Raw genomic sequence first — 15,380 nt, 5'->3', positions numbered from 1 at the left:
GAAGAGAAGAAAAGCCTCAGCTGTAGCAATGTGCAGTCGAAGTTAAGCGTCGCACGCAGTAGAAGTTGATGCAGCCAGGACAGGCCCCGTGTTCCGGCCTAGCGCGTATCATGGATCGCGGGATTTCTGACCGGTCACCACCTCCCACATTCAAGGGAAAGACCGAACACCGTGAAGTCCATATTGACACTGCATCTTCACGTTTACTTGTTGCTGTCCTAATGTAGTTTGCAGGCCTGTGCAGATTTCCAGTGGTAACCTTCGCTGATGGTGGCGGCGCTGCGATATGACGAAGTGGTCGCTCATCCAGTGTTCTCGCAACACCGGCCAATAGCAGGGCAGGCCTTATGTAACTCGCATGCAGCCTCTGACGGCTTCTGACGCTGCATGGCACGGATATGTATCCGTTGCGCCTGATGTGTTACTTCTCTTGGCTGATGCGAGCCATGCGCCATGTTTGCAGATACGCGTTCTGAAGTGGGCGAGGAGATGAAGAGGCCACATATAGCCAAACCTCCTCAAACAGTAGATGCATTCCAGCTGAACATCGAATTGAGTTTCGGAGTAGGGTACAGCCTTGCCTCAGAGCCTCAGCGGCTGCCATGCCGTTCGCTAATGCGTAGTCACGTGCGACGCGTGAATCTGGGGAAGCCCAGACAAGCTAGTACCGCGTCAGCCTCAAGCCAGGCACGCCTCACTGATCGTCGCGACATTACACCCCGCCATCATGGCCGACGCCGCTGCCCAGTACAAGAAGGACAACGGCAGAGTCACCGTGTCTGCGGATGGCAAGACGGTGTCCTGGAAGTCGACCAGTGGCGCGGCCAATGCGCCTGCTCCGTGGTCCATAGCCATAGCAGACATTGGCAGTATGTCGAGGCCTCACGAGAAAGACGCTATACACCACTGACACTCTCTAGACCTCCAGCAGACGCCCGCGACCGCTGCCAAGGCATCCATCAAAATCGTCGTACCCGAGCCAGCGCCCCTCGCTGGCAACCACACCCTCACATTCACCTCCGCTACCGCCCGCGACGATCAGCAGAACATAACTAGTCTATTGCGCAAATGGATCGAGGCTTCCAAGCAGCAGAGCGCTCCTTCTCCGGCTCCTGCCGCTGGTGGCAAGGATGGAGGTGACAGCAGCGCCTCAGCTGCCATGGCTATGGCGCAGACTGTGACTGCTGGCGGCAAAGACAACGAGGAAAACTACGACGATGCGAAGCTGCTTGCAGATACAACGCTTCAGATGTCGCTTCTCAATTCGAATCCAGCCCTTCGTCAACGCTTCGACCGAGCGCTTGCGGAGAAGCCCGATTCCGTCGGTGTCTTGCAGTTCTCTATGCAGTTTTGGTCTACACGCGTGCACATGTTGAGATCTCATGCAACAGAAAAGTCGCAGGCTACAGGAACTTACAACGTGCTGTCCGTCATCAAATCAAAGTCTGTCAACGGTACCCTCATGCTAAGCTTGACCAAAGAGCAGATTGAGCTCTTGTTCAGGCAGCATCCAATCGTGCAAAAGGCTTACAATGAGAACGTGCCCCAGTTGAGCGAGGGTGATTTCTGGGAGAGGTTCTTCCACAGTCGCTTGATGAAGAAGCTCAAGGGTGAGCGCATCCAAGAAAAGGACGTGCTTGATCCTAAGCTTGACAAGTATCTGTCTTACGATGAGACAGCAGACAACCAGGATCTGCTTGCAGCTTCCATCCCTAACTTCATCAACATCGAGGCAAATGAACAGAACCACAGCCAGAAACAAGGTAACCGGCCCGACTGGACCATGAACCCGACAAATTACGAAAAGGCGCCCATCCTCCGAGTCCTGAATCGCATGAGCGAGAAGATGATGAAAGAAGTGCCACCTTCAGACGGAGGTCGCCATGGACCCGTCGGAGTCGATGAAGAGACATACAAAGAGCTGCAGTTGCGGGATCTACAGCGTGCAGATGACGACAACAGGGTCGTTCTCCGCGTACAGGATCAAAGCCGGTTCTTCTCCGCTGGCCAGAGCGTGCACACCTCAACCAGTGCTGCGACCTACACCAAGCGTACTCCTGCACAGGCTCTCTCGACGTTACAGCAGGATCTTCGCAAATTCGGTGGCGACGGTCAGCTTTCGCGCGTTGACCTCCATTCCACAATCGACATCGATGATGAAAGTAGTAGTGACGAGGAGGAGTCGGTTCCCAAGAAGACTAAAGTTGGCAGTAAATCCTCACGAAGTGCAGCCTCATCACAGATCATTGCGGCTGTTAGGAAACGACATCTGCACAACGATGACTACACGTTATCCAAAGCCATTCCCACCAGCGAGCGGGCAAAGGAGCTTCACGTATCAGAAGGGGTTTTAGAGAATCTCACCATGACCCACAACACGACAGTCGAGTTCTTGCACTACTTCTGGGCCGTGTTCTACTCCGGAGATCCCGACCGCGCGGGTGAAATTGCACGTCTTATCGAGACGCTGGATAAGTCACTTGACCGGATCAAGGCGGTTGCCGACATGGCAGAAGCAGAGCGCGAAGCAAGGATCGAGCATGCGCGGAAAGAGAATGAGTTTGCCAACCAGCGAGAGAGAAAGAAGAGGAAGTTCGACCCAGGAGCTATCAGAGGAGGCGCGAAAGCTGTCAAGCAGATCGTGGATCCCCTGATCCGGGCGATCGACGCTGCGCGGAGTCAATACAAGAAAGCGCTCCAGGAACAAGTTGCACGGAATACGGCGACTGCGACTGCTTGATATTATGCCAGGCCTCCGTCTTTCAAAAGTTGAAGATCCTTCTGATTTGCATAGCGAAGGCGTTTGGGAGACATGGCTTGTGTCGATCGGAGACCGCTAGGTATTTTCGTGAGACAATTGCAGCCCATGCTTTGAAATACACATATTCTTTCCGGAGATACATAATAATTGTAGTCAGTGAGGCAATTGATGTTGGGAATGCCCATGTCTATCCAACAGCCATCTACGTCGGTTATTGCGCAAATCCGCAATGATCTACACACATCCCACGAAAATGGTCCGCCATGACCAAAAGTGATGCTGAAAGCTACAAAGTACATGTGTGATCAACACCTCATCGGGTCTGAAGGTGCATAGACGCCGACAATTTTCGGATCATGTACCTTAACAAGAAGTAATATCAGGAGAGTCTCTACACCGCTACCTTAAGGCTCGCAAGGTTGATAAGTGCACAGTACGGCCGGTCCATCGCACCTGCCAAAGTGAATGTCATCTTACCAGCCCGGCCTGCTTCGGCAGGCACTGGACCCCTGACCTGGGAGAGGCCCCACTTATTGAGTAACTCGACGAGGCACGTTTCTTTCACAACCTCATCCTCACTTCGGTTCTTTGCGGTATGATACTGCGCGGCCTGGATGCAGCAACTGAGGGCTTGGGTATTGGGGTAACATGAAGACATGTTGCGCATGCAGAAGAAACACAAAGCAAGAGAGGACGTCATCAATTCCTGAAACGCAGGAACAACTGCGACCAACAACAACCGAAATTGGAATGAGCGTTTATTGCGACCAGCAATACCGAAACGTCGAAAAACCAAAGGAAAAGTCTTAACCGAGTATTAAAACCAGAAAACGAAGGGCAAGGTTGGATGAAACACACCCGAAGAGCAAACAGATCCTCTGAGTAGACCGAAACCGCAACACCTACATCACCCAACATGGACCGAACCTACGCGACACCTACAACATCTACAATAAGAGATGCCGTCGCAAGTATACGTGTTCTTGGGGTTGAAAGCTAGGGTTGTCGTCCGCGGTAATAGTCGCGCGCTGGATCATAGTATGGTTGGTTTCCTACTATCCGTTAGCTAACCTGCACCAGATACGTAACAGAACATCTATTCGTCGACTCAAAAATATACGCACCATTGTTATTAGGAACTCGCTCCCTCGGTCGGTTGTCTCTGCAAAGATCAGTGTCGAGCTCAGCTGCACGACAACCTTGGTCGACCTACCTGTAACGGAAGCTATGCCAGAGGTACCATCTCGCGACCCAGTTCTCTTCGTTGACATGGAGCATGTAACGACCGATGTCATAATACGGTCTTGTCTCGGCGCAAGCATCGCGTACGATCATCAAAATGTGCAGATGTTTTGACGTTTCCGACAACTCGTCCCATCTATATGGTTCTGCTACAGAGGGGTCTGCCCTCGATTGCTCGGTCAAATTGTGGCGGTTTGAGCTCAATGCGTTTCTGGCAGCCACAGCTTCGGCCTACGAAAGTCGTGTGGGTTAGCGGACAGCTTTCTATTGTCAGACGGAGACTTACGAGAAGCAATCTGTGTGTACTCTCACTGAGTTTAAGTCGATTGCAAAGCTCGCTCTTGCTGGCGCTCTGGGAAAGAGGCGGCAGGGTCATGGTATGGCGACGTTCCCTAATAGGATCGTTCATCACGCCAATGGTACGAAAAGAGCAACTCAAGTGAAACTAGATATGAGAAACAGAAAGTCAAGTCACTTTGTCTTGTACCTGGGTTCGACAGCCGTGGAGGAAGATCTTATGGAGTCGCTGTCATGTGACAATCAAGGTCCGTCCCGTCCTCTTTCCTTCCGCTGTGACACGGCGCATACGCCACATTATGAGATAATGGAGATCCGATTCGAGAAATACCCATTTCCCACCCTTACTCGCCTGGCCCCGGCGCCATGCTCTCGAGGTGGCTTCACATGCAGCTAGCGAATCTTAGGTGTTATGCCTGGCCAGCGCCGATCTATTGACGTGGACAGGGTGGATCACATGGGTCTCGCGTATCCTCCCGTGCAGCAACGGCAGGTAGATGCGTCGAAAACCGCTGTCCTGATTTGCCGCGAGGACATAGCTTCAGATCCATGGGCGTGCAGCGATTCATAACAACCTGTAGATCTCTCCACATCATTATACCATCCTGTTGGCGCTAGCTAAATCAGCGATAGTGTAGCTTAGCCTAACGACAAAACAACATCCGCACTGCGATCATCGGGCCGGTGAGTCGAGGACCTGATGCAATCCCGAGAATCAGGTCGACGGACTTGAGCGCTTGTCAGACATGAATACGACAAGCATCCACGGTCGGCAGGGAGATGACTGCTTCGAAGACTTTTCGGACCAGCTAATACCACTCAAGCGCGGAGCTTACGACTACATGGCTCACGAGCGTGGCGCATTGGGCGGAATGGATGGAGCTCGACTCGTAACGCCCAGCTCTTGCGGACCAAAGGCGCTCGAAGAAAAGTATCAGAGTTGGGGAGTGTAGGTGCAAGACAGCACGGCCCGAACTGAGTCACGCCTCGACATGAGATCAATACTCCACTCCATACTTACAGCTCCACGAATCAGCCTACGCGAGACATTCAACTTGCTTGAATTTTCAGCACTTTCGAAGGCCATCTAGCTGTCAACGACGTACCAAGGTGATACATGCCGTATCCGCCCTCAGCTACTGAAAGTAAAGATCGCCGTCAAGTGCAGGTCAACAGACAGAAGTTGAAAGTAATCAGTAAGCCTGGCTTAAAGGCGTCATCGAGGGCTCGATGAGAATCACCATAGAAGCGTGCAAGTTTACACAGCACCATGGACCGGACAGGCATGAGCAGTCCCACAACCGTGTGTTTCGACGGTGAAATGCGCATTTCGCTGCTGGGCGGATCTTGTTCATCGAACATATACCAAATCCAACAACTTCTGGAAGCAATGGAAGGTTTTGCCGCGCCCATGCAGCCTCGTCCAGCCCGGCTAAGCCCGAGCCAAACGAGTCTGCAGCGAGCGCACGGCTGGTGCCCATCGCGAATCGAACTTTCCGAAGGTCAACACCGGTCAGCTACCTGGAAAAGCTATCCCTTGCTTACCGTCATCATGCTGGCTCATAGGTTGACGACAATGAGACACATCCCGTGTCTATTTTCAGTCTTCTCAGCGCACTCGCACCGACTGAATGGATCGCATGAGTGACATATCGCTGATTACCTTCTATTACATCGGTGATAGATGAGTCGGCGGCTTCTCCGTATCCAATCCGCTGCGGCAGTAGCTCTGAGAGCTCGTGGATGGTGTGGACTGGAAGTCGCTTCTGCAGTTCAATCTTGCCAGGCTATCCTGGGACTTTGTCGACGATATATGAAGGTACATGGAGAAGAGGACGTACGACCAGCCACATGTGCTCGGAACACAGCTCTATGATTGTCACGACCGCGATAGGCTACATGTTCCATGGTGAACCTAGCCAACACCTCGCTACCCCAGCCTTAAGTACGTCGCTTCTGTGGAGACTGCGTCAAACTAACCAGTATGCTTTCCGTGCCGGCGAATCTGGATTAGTGGACCGTTTCGTCTGCTCAACGCATCGTATACAATGTAAGCGGCACGACCCACTTGTTCCCGTCGCCGGCCTGATTGTACGGATCCGGCTTGTTTTGCCGATCATTAGGCTCTGATTGTGCAGCCTGTGAACAGAGGCTATGGAAGCTATGCAAAACCAGCATTCTCGATGGAGCCATTTGCGAAATGCGTAGGTGATCTTCGAATCCCTCGCTAAGCACATGCTTGTGCAATCAATTATGGATGAGCGCTCTGTCCATGAATAAGGGTCATGATCTCACAGCGGCGCTAGCCAAAGATAGGCAGGCTGGGGCATAGGGTCTGCATGCAGGAGAAACCGCCACGAGCAAATTGGAGCGATGTACTTGCGTACGGGAGGGTCCGACGTTGAGGTCGAAGAAGCACAGCAACAGCTTTTGCTTTTGCGCATCATCGCCAATCCTAGGAAGGGTCGTGGGGCTTAGGGGCTACGAGTACAGAGCATTTTGATTGGATGGCCCTCCGCACACAGCCGCGTCGAACATGTTCCCTTCGCTAGAACAGAAAACACTGGAGCTATCTTCTAGGCGGACTGCAATGGTCGTACGATTCGGGAGACTTGAGTCGGCGAATGCCATGGCCTTGGTCATGCCCTCCGAGTGGTGAATGAGCCGCCACGAGATACGACAGGGCGGTTGCACAGGAGCAGGTTATGGCTGCTCCTGCCTAAACAATACAACCTCGGAAAGGGCGCTGCGGAAGACCTGCTACTTCCCAGGATGCCCTGCGGCGCACAAACAAAGATGCTCTGCTATCAGCAGGGTCCCACACTCATGCACATTATGATCTAGCATCGATCGGATCTCATCTTTGACAATATCGATGACAGGACATGAGCATGATGCCTACAGCACAGCCCCGCGACGCCAGTCTACTAGACCGTAGCAACGGCCAGGAACCAATATGTGGTCCAGCTCCATCAGATCAGTTGAACGAGACCTACGCCACCCCGTCCTGCCGATCGACCCATGCCATGCAACCGGATCCGTTCGCCTATTACAGAGCTTTCCTAGATACGAGCTCGTCGCAAATGCAACCGCAAACGCAAGGCCAAGGGCGCGACCGGCATTACATCGCACAAGATCACGATGATTATGCCTGCCACGATATTACCGGGACCGGAGATATGCAGCATGACATGGAATATCAGCAACAGGCCAGAGCTCGAGGCGTTCCCTACAATCTTGCCGTTCGGCTCGCAAATCGCTCCAATGGCGCGCCTCTAGCCACTATTGTGGAGCAGGGTTCCTACTCGACGCTAAACTCACATGGCTCCCTCCTCAGCGTGGGCCGCTTCCCTTCACTCCGTGTGGTGGAAAATGCCTCGCCAACGCGCTCGTCACACAGAATTCCATACACACCAGAAGAACATGTTCTCCAGCGCATCACAGAAGACGTGCAGCGAGGGCAATTGTTGAAACCACCAAGCAATACACACGATGTGCCCTTGTGCAAGGATTACAGCAACTCGTTCCGGGCTGATGATGCCGCAATCCCATCCGCGTTTCCCAGTCTTAAGCCATCGCAATCTAATACCCATCGGAATGGCAAGGCCGACTCCGACGCTAATACCAGCAATGTCAAAAGCTTCTTTCGTGGCGTTATACACAATGTTCGAGCTGCCTCGAGAACCCGGTCTAGGTCGTCCTCGACGCAGATGTCGCTCGTTGAGAACCACAGCGATCGGCCGGGTGCGAGCGACGATAGCCTACAAAGCCAATTGCAGGCATCTGACATGTCTCAACTAGGCGATGACACATTTGACATGCCATATCGTTTCCCTACTGCATCCCAGGCCCTAAGCGCGACTAAAGCGTTAGCTTCAGAGCATCAGGCCAGAAATGGGCAGTCATCCATGGCTGATCCTAGTTCCTCAGCTCATGCGATAGCGTCCAATTCTGACGTCGACCCGTATACGCTCGAGTCGCGAACGGCATTTGGAGCCGTGTCAAAGCTACTGCCACCGTCGGCTACAGTCCGCCCGCGTGAACGGTCCTCTTCTGTGCGTCTTGTGTACCCGGAAGCACGCGATGGGGCGCACGATGGCGGTAGCGCTGGAGTACCAACACCATCAAACGAGGTCAACAACCCCATCTCAGCTGGACACGCGTTTTATGGTGCAGGTAAGAACACCCATTCACTCACAGGGCATGACCACTCGACGGAGGCTAGTCACAATGCGAGCTTCTGTAGTACCATGTCCACTTCCTACTCGGGAACAGTAGTCGGTGTCGATGTCGACCTTCAGCACGACTTCCCTCATCCAGTGCGTTCCTCGCGTTCACCCACACCTGTCGCGCCAGTATGGTTTACTCCGCAAATGGCCGAGCTAGAACGGCAAGCTTCACTCTCTGAGTCACCTCCCGAGCCGGATCAAGTTGCTGAGGCAGAACCTACACGTCGCTCAATCACCTCATCCGCATTGACGTCTTTACTACCAATAGCTGCAGCATCGGGTATCGTTCGCCCCAACTACGACATACCGAAGATTTCATTCTTCTCGCCGTCCGGCAATCTTATCCAGCCAGAGGGTAGTTCGACGCCAGGCACTACGAGCGCTTCGGACTTCAGCGGCTCACCCACTGCAACCACATCGTACTACGATAACAAAACCACACCTGCGACCTATCGTGCGTTCCCGACAACGACATGCCTGCCACCCCCAAGGCCCTCTTTGAGGCCAATGACCACCCCACCCACATCGTCGGTTCCGCTCCCTATGCACCTACGTTTCCATCACAACTACAGACGCCCTGAGCAGTCGCAGATCGACTCTACGGTTGGCTCCACAGACTCATTCATCTTGCCTGCACCGTTAGTTCAAGGCTGCGACGGAATAGCGCAAACCGAAAGTCCTGCGCCTTACTCCAGACCTCGTCATTCGTACGAGAAGCCGAAGGTACGCCCGCGCTACAAACCTCGCAGATCAGCTCGATCATTCGCCGAGGACCTCAAATACGAGGCGAGCTACCACAGAGCCCGATTGATCACGGCCATCATCGCAAGTTGCACCTCGTCTGGAAAAGGAAGGGTCCTTCGCAAGCGAAAGGCTGCGAACCGTAGAGCCGCAGCAACCGCATACGTTAGCATGCCCCGGAGCTGCGCAGGTGAGGCTACAATCAGGTCCAGAAAGAAACGGATACACCCCCGTCAACCCACAGCTCGGCGCGACGTAGGGGTCCTCGGACCGCTTGCCGGGCACATACTACGGATTTGCTTCTGCCAGCCATACGACGGCGCCGGCAAGACGACAGCCAGCGGCGCTACCAACAAGACCTGCATCAGCAAGAGCAGCAGCAATCACACAAGGAACACTCGCAGCGTATCGAAGAAGGAAAGCCCTCGCTCCAACGCAAACGACGTCGACGTGGATGCAGCCTTACCCAACGCGCGGGTCGTGACCGGAACCGAACGGAAGGTCAGCAACACCGTACGCCAGCGCACCACGGTCCGCAAGGAGAAGAGACACTCGTCCACCGGCACCAGTCACCACTCCAGAACGCGCAGTGACAGTGCCGTCAGCGTGGGTGTGGCACCCAGCACCGCTACCGCGCGTGGCTAAGCTGACGGGCTAGACCGCATCCGCTGTGACAGCTGCCACACAGGTGTGTGCGGGTACGTGGTTGTTCAGTTCGGTACCGAATGTACCACAAAGAAAGCGGGTCTTGTCACATCTCATCAGAAACAGGCATTGCGGTCGTCGCTGGAAGCGGTATAGCTTGGTAGTATGCTCGTTCCGCTTTGGGAACTTGCGAAAGAAGGAAATGGACACATTCGTTACTGCTTTTGGATACGATGGAAAGTAGGATTACGCGATATGGTTAGACGTATGCTGTTAGTTGGCTCGATGGAGGTGTGTGTGGGGATGGTAATGGGTGGGATCGACAATGTTACTTCTTTTCTGAAAGGGATGGGTTGTTCCACCAATTGTGCTGCGGAATGACTCGACAGTGGTTCTTCCTGAGGACTGCAAAGTGATGTTGCTTTTGCGTATCGTTCATGTGTTCTTCTGAGATGTGAATGATGTGCATATACGCTATCATGATGGTGCTATAGGACAGGGGCAGCTACTCCACTACCCCACACGGAAGAAGCAAACAACAATACTGGTCTGACGTCTTCTTTGCTTTGATCTTCCAAGGGGATGCCGCGCTGCATATCGGCAACTTGATAGTGCATACGCAGATAACTTCAAGCATCACAACCGACGTCAGGTTACAGCATCCCACGCCTGGCGAGTAGAATGCGCCAATGCAAATTACTCGCGAGCTTCGACCGTACATGTATAAACTCGTATCGAGAGCGACCCGTCAAGTCCCGACACTGGTAACCCAGACATCACCGCACGTGTATTGTTGATATTGCTGAATAAAATGAAGCAGCCAGTGAGACGTTCCGACCACTATGATAAAACCATATTAATCGGAAGAGAGACCCGGATATCGGCGACCAACTCCAAGTATCTGGAGCCGCCAAGACATGACAACCACAACGCAGCGGTGTACTCCGCTGCCGTCTGTCATCCGTCATCCACACATACACATACATACACGCGAGGTGCTGAGAAAGCGACATGCACACCGATAACCAACATAATTTGCTCTCTACCTCGGCGTATGTCTACACGCTAACAGGCTGTCGGGTTCGTGTAAGCTCTACAACGCTTGGCTATAGAGTAGGAAAACGCATGGAAGTACCGCCTAGAACTGCCGCTTGAGCGACCCGAGAAAGCATATGCAGGTACTGCCCGGTTGAGTAACAATGCATCCGAGCCGAGGAGCTGAACCCGGTCAGCTCGACTAAGCACCGTCTCCCTTGCGTATATCAGAGACCAATAGTTGGCTAAACGCGACCATCGAGATTCACGCATGAAAGTCGCGTATTAAGCGTATCCGAATCCGAGAAACGTGGTTCCCGGTAAACAGGTTCGAAGACAACAACAAACGCCTCACTTTCTCTCCCACGTAGGGCGGGCTCGCCGAGCTCCGCGGATTCATGCAGCTGACGACAGATCGGGACATTGGGTAGTCGCGAAACCCCACAGATGAGTCTTGTTGGTGTTCGTTGTGGTGGGTGTACGGCTGTAGTACTTCATCCAGCCCCCCTGCCCGTCACGGCACTCCCGACGCCTCACGCCTGCGTTATCGACCCAGGGCGTCGGTAGCGGGGGAGCACCGCTCATTCCGGGTCAAAGGATGTAGATCCGTCCCCATTCGAAAACACGTGCATATGCCCATGACAAGCCTGAACAAGAACTTGAAAACCTGGAATTCGTGGTGCTGATCACTGACCTCGAGGTCGCTACGAAGGATTACAGCCAGGGATAGGCGAAAGCGTATGTGCGTGTCGATCATGTTCCTCTCTCTCGATGTCGTGCAGCAAGGGCGCGGTAGCTACATACAACGGTGGGCGAGTGGGTTTCGAAAGGACACGGTGACGAGAGGTTTCGGAGTCCGCGGGATGAGGATGCGAGGATCGGGCTTGGTGGTGACTGGCTCAATAAGGGTTGCTGGACTTGTCGGCCCAGAGGTCTTTCCAAAATTGGCGGAACCCATACTGCTTCTCGCGGCGTTCATCTCGCACGCGGACTGGCCCTCCAATGATGTTGTCGAGCACGCTCTTCTGGCCGGAGCTCTGCCAACTATCTGCTTTCTTGGGCGGTTTGCGTGCGCGTTCGAGGATGGCCCCGGCGAGTTGAGGCGCGACGTCGGCGAAGCAAGAGTTCAGCTCGCGCTGCAGATTGTAGTAGGGTCGTTTAGCTAGCTCGGGTGCGAGGAGGTTGTAGCTGCGCGCCTTGTCGTTGAGGTCCTTGATGGCGACTTTCCAGTAGCCGCCTTCGATACGCTCCCAATCTGGGTCGCGGAAAGGGTACGGTGCTGGTGCGACTGTTGGTTCGGGAGCTTGAACAGGTACTTCCATGGTTTCCGTGGTTGTTTCTGTTACGGTAGCTGCTGCTGGGTCCTGCGCTACAGCTTCTGGGGAGGCATCAAATGTAATCTTTTTTGCTACGACTTGTTCCGTGACTACTGGCTCCGCGTTGGACCCTTCATCTGAGTCTACCTTCAGTCCTCCAGACAAGGTAATTTGTGACATGTGCCCGTCATCGTCAACAGTGGTGAGGGTCTCTTGCTGTTTCCTTCTCAGAGGGTTGGCAATCAGCTCTGCCTTTGCGAATGCCTCAGCTGTCTTGATTTGGTCCAGCAGCGACCCGCCCCTGCTGGCTATCACGCGCGCAGCATGCCTCTTCCAGTCCGCCCGTAGTCGAGTTCTGAACTTGCTTGCAGCCGATGTGAGCTCTTGCTGCTTCTCGATCCACGGCGGTACAATCTCTTGCTTTTGTATAATCTTGTTCATGAAGTATTCGGTCGTGTCGATGAAGGGGCTCGATGCGTTGTAGTCTCTTTCGATATTGGCCTTCTTTCCGCGCGGGATGTTCTTGAACTGGCCACGAGCGATGGCATCTTCAATCCTCTTATTCGCAAGAGATGCGATGCCTTGGATAGAGCCAGGAACGATGGTGCGCGCACCTGGTTCGAAGCGGTCTTTGAGGTCCTGCAACCGCTTCTCTCGGTCGAAAGCCTCTATACTCTCGTCTTCATTGATGGAAGCGTAGACGGTGCTCCTGTCGCGTGCGTTGGCCAATCTCACGCCCCGCCCCTCCTTGCTCCGAGCATGTCCGGTGTCAATGGACTGGGGTATAGGAACACCTGGCATCTTGGCTGGTCGCCCGAGTCGCAGCGGCTTATGGGCGTCGTTCAGCATGCGTAGACTCGCGTCGTGGATGGACTCGTTGCCGGTCCAGGCTTCTGTTGTGGCAAGCTCGCGTGTGTGGCGGGAGGCGAAGGCGGGCAATTCTGCTTCAGACGATTTGAGGTTTGCAGATGCGATTCGCTGTTCGAGCTGTGCCTTGAGGTCCGCACTGAAGCCTGCCTCTTCCACAGCTTTGACGGCGCCATGTCCTCCCGACTCCAGCGCGTCTTCACTCATTTCCCGCATGCGTCGCGTGAATGCGCCTTCCTCCTTTTCGGCCTCCACGCCTGATCCATGGCCATTGTTTCCTGCGTCTTCCTGCTCATGTTTCCCGTCATCCTCGTCTTTGCGCTGTGTTGCCGTCTGCCCGTATTGCCTCAGAGGCCCTGCCGGCGCGGGTCGGGATGGAACGAAGACATTGGATCTTCGATTCGTGCGCAAACAGCGTGCGCAGATGTACTGTCTCGGAAACGCAAATGCGGGCATACAGGAGAGTCGGTGGAAGGAGATGGGGTGTTGAAGGAGTGGCGTCGTCGAATTCTCAGAAATGGCCATCTCCCACGTCATGACCTCCAGGTTTAGCGCATGGCTTATCGATAGCAACCGGCCGAGGCTCCATCAAAACACCAACACACCTTACAGTCAGACTGTATGCATACACTGTCATAACTTTATAACTGACATCTGATGGTGTATCCAAACTGGAGTATATGTGCAAGGGAACCCAACTATCCACAGCTAGCCACCCGCACCACCTTCAGCAACATTCACCAGCAAATCCAACAAAGTATGTCTCTTTTCCTTCTCACTCTTGATCATACACATAGCAGTAGCCACAAACACCTGATACAACCTACTCCTCTTCATGCGCAAGATTCTCGCACTTTCCACCTCTTCCTCTTCCGTCCCTTCCCCACTCCGAGCAAGCACATCAGGCGCATATTCATCAACCAAACGCAAGATAACAGCATCGAAGAACTCCAAACGTCCATTCTTTCTACTCGCAACAGACGACGTGTACAGCCCCAAGCATACCTCATCTCGATCCTCTTTCTTCTCTTCGGCGACAGGTAGCCTAGCGACTAGCTTCAGATGGTTGAACCGCAACAAGACACCACACGTTCGAGTCTCCTTGACAGAACCAGTTCCTTTCCAGAAGAAGTCAATACCAGCATATTGGAAGTGATAGCATCTCGTCTGACGTGAGAGAGGGTTCTTCCAACGCAGATACACCACTTCGTCGGCTGTCGCAGGTCCTTCTGGCTTGCCACTCGTCCTGGTGATAACATCGGGATCTGTTCCTTCGCCCGTCTTGCGGATGTTTTCCACGGAGCGAACGTAATCCTTCCCCGTCTCACCCCACAGCCTCCACGTCCGTATTTTGTAGCCCTTGAGCTTGTGGTGATCGCCTTTCTGCGCTTTCTTGTCACCGCCGTTGTGACGCCATGGTACTACACCGCGTGGGTCAAGTATACCGGAAATGGATGGGAGGAGTTGGAGTTTATACTCTTTCCAGAAACAGCCTTCGTGTATCAGGATAGCTGGCTGTGCGGTGTACTTGCTACTGCCTGTGTAAAGGACGCGAGGCGGTACGTGGAAAGCGAGATATGGTCGGTGAAGGAAGAAAGCATTATCGTCTGGTTCTACACTAGGCAGTCCAGCATCTTGACGCTCTTTCTTTTCCTTGTGTGTAGCCTTCTGTTCTTTGATCGTTGGGCCAGACCGTCGTTCCAGTGTATGATCGAGGACTGGTGTGATGCTCTTATGACATGCGTGCTTCTCGTAGATGTGGAAGGTCGAACTCGACTCGGTACTAGGTGGTAGCTCATGGTCATATTCCGTGGGTAGGCGGGTAGTCATCACACCTGCAGCCGATGGTATGGGTGCTGTAGTGAATTTAGTGCCCTGCTTCTGTCAACAGTTGTCTAGCATGAAGCTGTCGGTATTAGCACACATACCTTCGTACTGTCCACTCCGCCAAGCCTGATTGTACCAGTGTCATCTGACTCTATGACAGTCACCATAGCTCTTCCCCGCGATGTTCATCTCCCTACATATGGAGCCTGGCCTGTGAATCTGGCTAGCCACTCCATATATGTGGTGGTTTCGGTGGTCACCAGATGATGCGCGAGTGTCGCGCCAAGCACTGTTGTGGAGGCTGAGCCGCTCGCATTGCTCGTGTTGATGCCGGCTGCTACATCGTCCAATTGAAACCTTGTGCCATGTGTATGAGATAGTACGTGATGGCTCGATTGGCCACCGTTTTGCTAAGAAGTT

The 15,380-nt window shown here is 53.6% G+C and overlaps 4 protein-coding genes across 4 annotated transcripts; 2 read left to right on the top strand and 2 right to left on the bottom strand.

Moving 5' to 3' along the window:
• Positions 1-727: 727 nt before the first annotated feature.
• Positions 728-2,740, top strand: J4E93_007063 (uncharacterized protein; the record flags this gene model as incomplete). Its single annotated transcript, XM_049344973.1, has 2 exons — positions 728-869; positions 921-2,740. The coding sequence occupies 2 exons, from the start codon at positions 728-730 to the stop codon at positions 2,738-2,740; spliced, it is 1,962 nt and encodes a 653-aa protein (XP_049197898.1).
• Positions 2,741-8,673: 5,933 nt separating this feature from the next.
• On the top strand, positions 8,674-9,915 carry J4E93_007062 (uncharacterized protein; the record flags this gene model as incomplete). The annotated part of the gene is made up of 1 exon (XM_049344972.1): positions 8,674-9,915. The coding sequence occupies one exon, from the start codon at positions 8,674-8,676 to the stop codon at positions 9,913-9,915; it is 1,242 nt and encodes a 413-aa protein (XP_049197897.1).
• A 1,934-nt stretch (positions 9,916-11,849) lies between these two features.
• On the bottom strand, positions 11,850-13,670 carry J4E93_007061 (uncharacterized protein; the record flags this gene model as incomplete). Its single annotated transcript, XM_049344971.1, has 2 exons — positions 11,850-13,527; positions 13,666-13,670. 2 exons carry the CDS (start codon positions 13,668-13,670, stop codon positions 11,850-11,852), a joined length of 1,683 nt encoding a protein of 560 aa, XP_049197896.1.
• Positions 13,671-13,841: 171 nt separating this feature from the next.
• On the bottom strand, positions 13,842-15,196 carry J4E93_007060 (uncharacterized protein; the record flags this gene model as incomplete). The annotated part of the gene is made up of 3 exons (XM_049344970.1): positions 13,842-15,014; positions 15,062-15,068; positions 15,192-15,196. 3 exons carry the CDS (start codon positions 15,194-15,196, stop codon positions 13,842-13,844), a joined length of 1,185 nt encoding a protein of 394 aa, XP_049197895.1.
• Positions 15,197-15,380: the final 184 nt, after the last annotated feature.

The sequence above is a fragment of the Alternaria ventricosa genome (assembly GCF_023758065.1).
Source record: "Alternaria ventricosa strain BMP 2768 chromosome Unknown scaffold_12, whole genome shotgun sequence".
Lineage (NCBI taxonomy): Eukaryota > Fungi > Ascomycota > Dothideomycetes > Pleosporales > Pleosporaceae > Alternaria > Alternaria ventricosa.
This window is presented reverse-complemented; position numbering and strand designations above follow the sequence as displayed.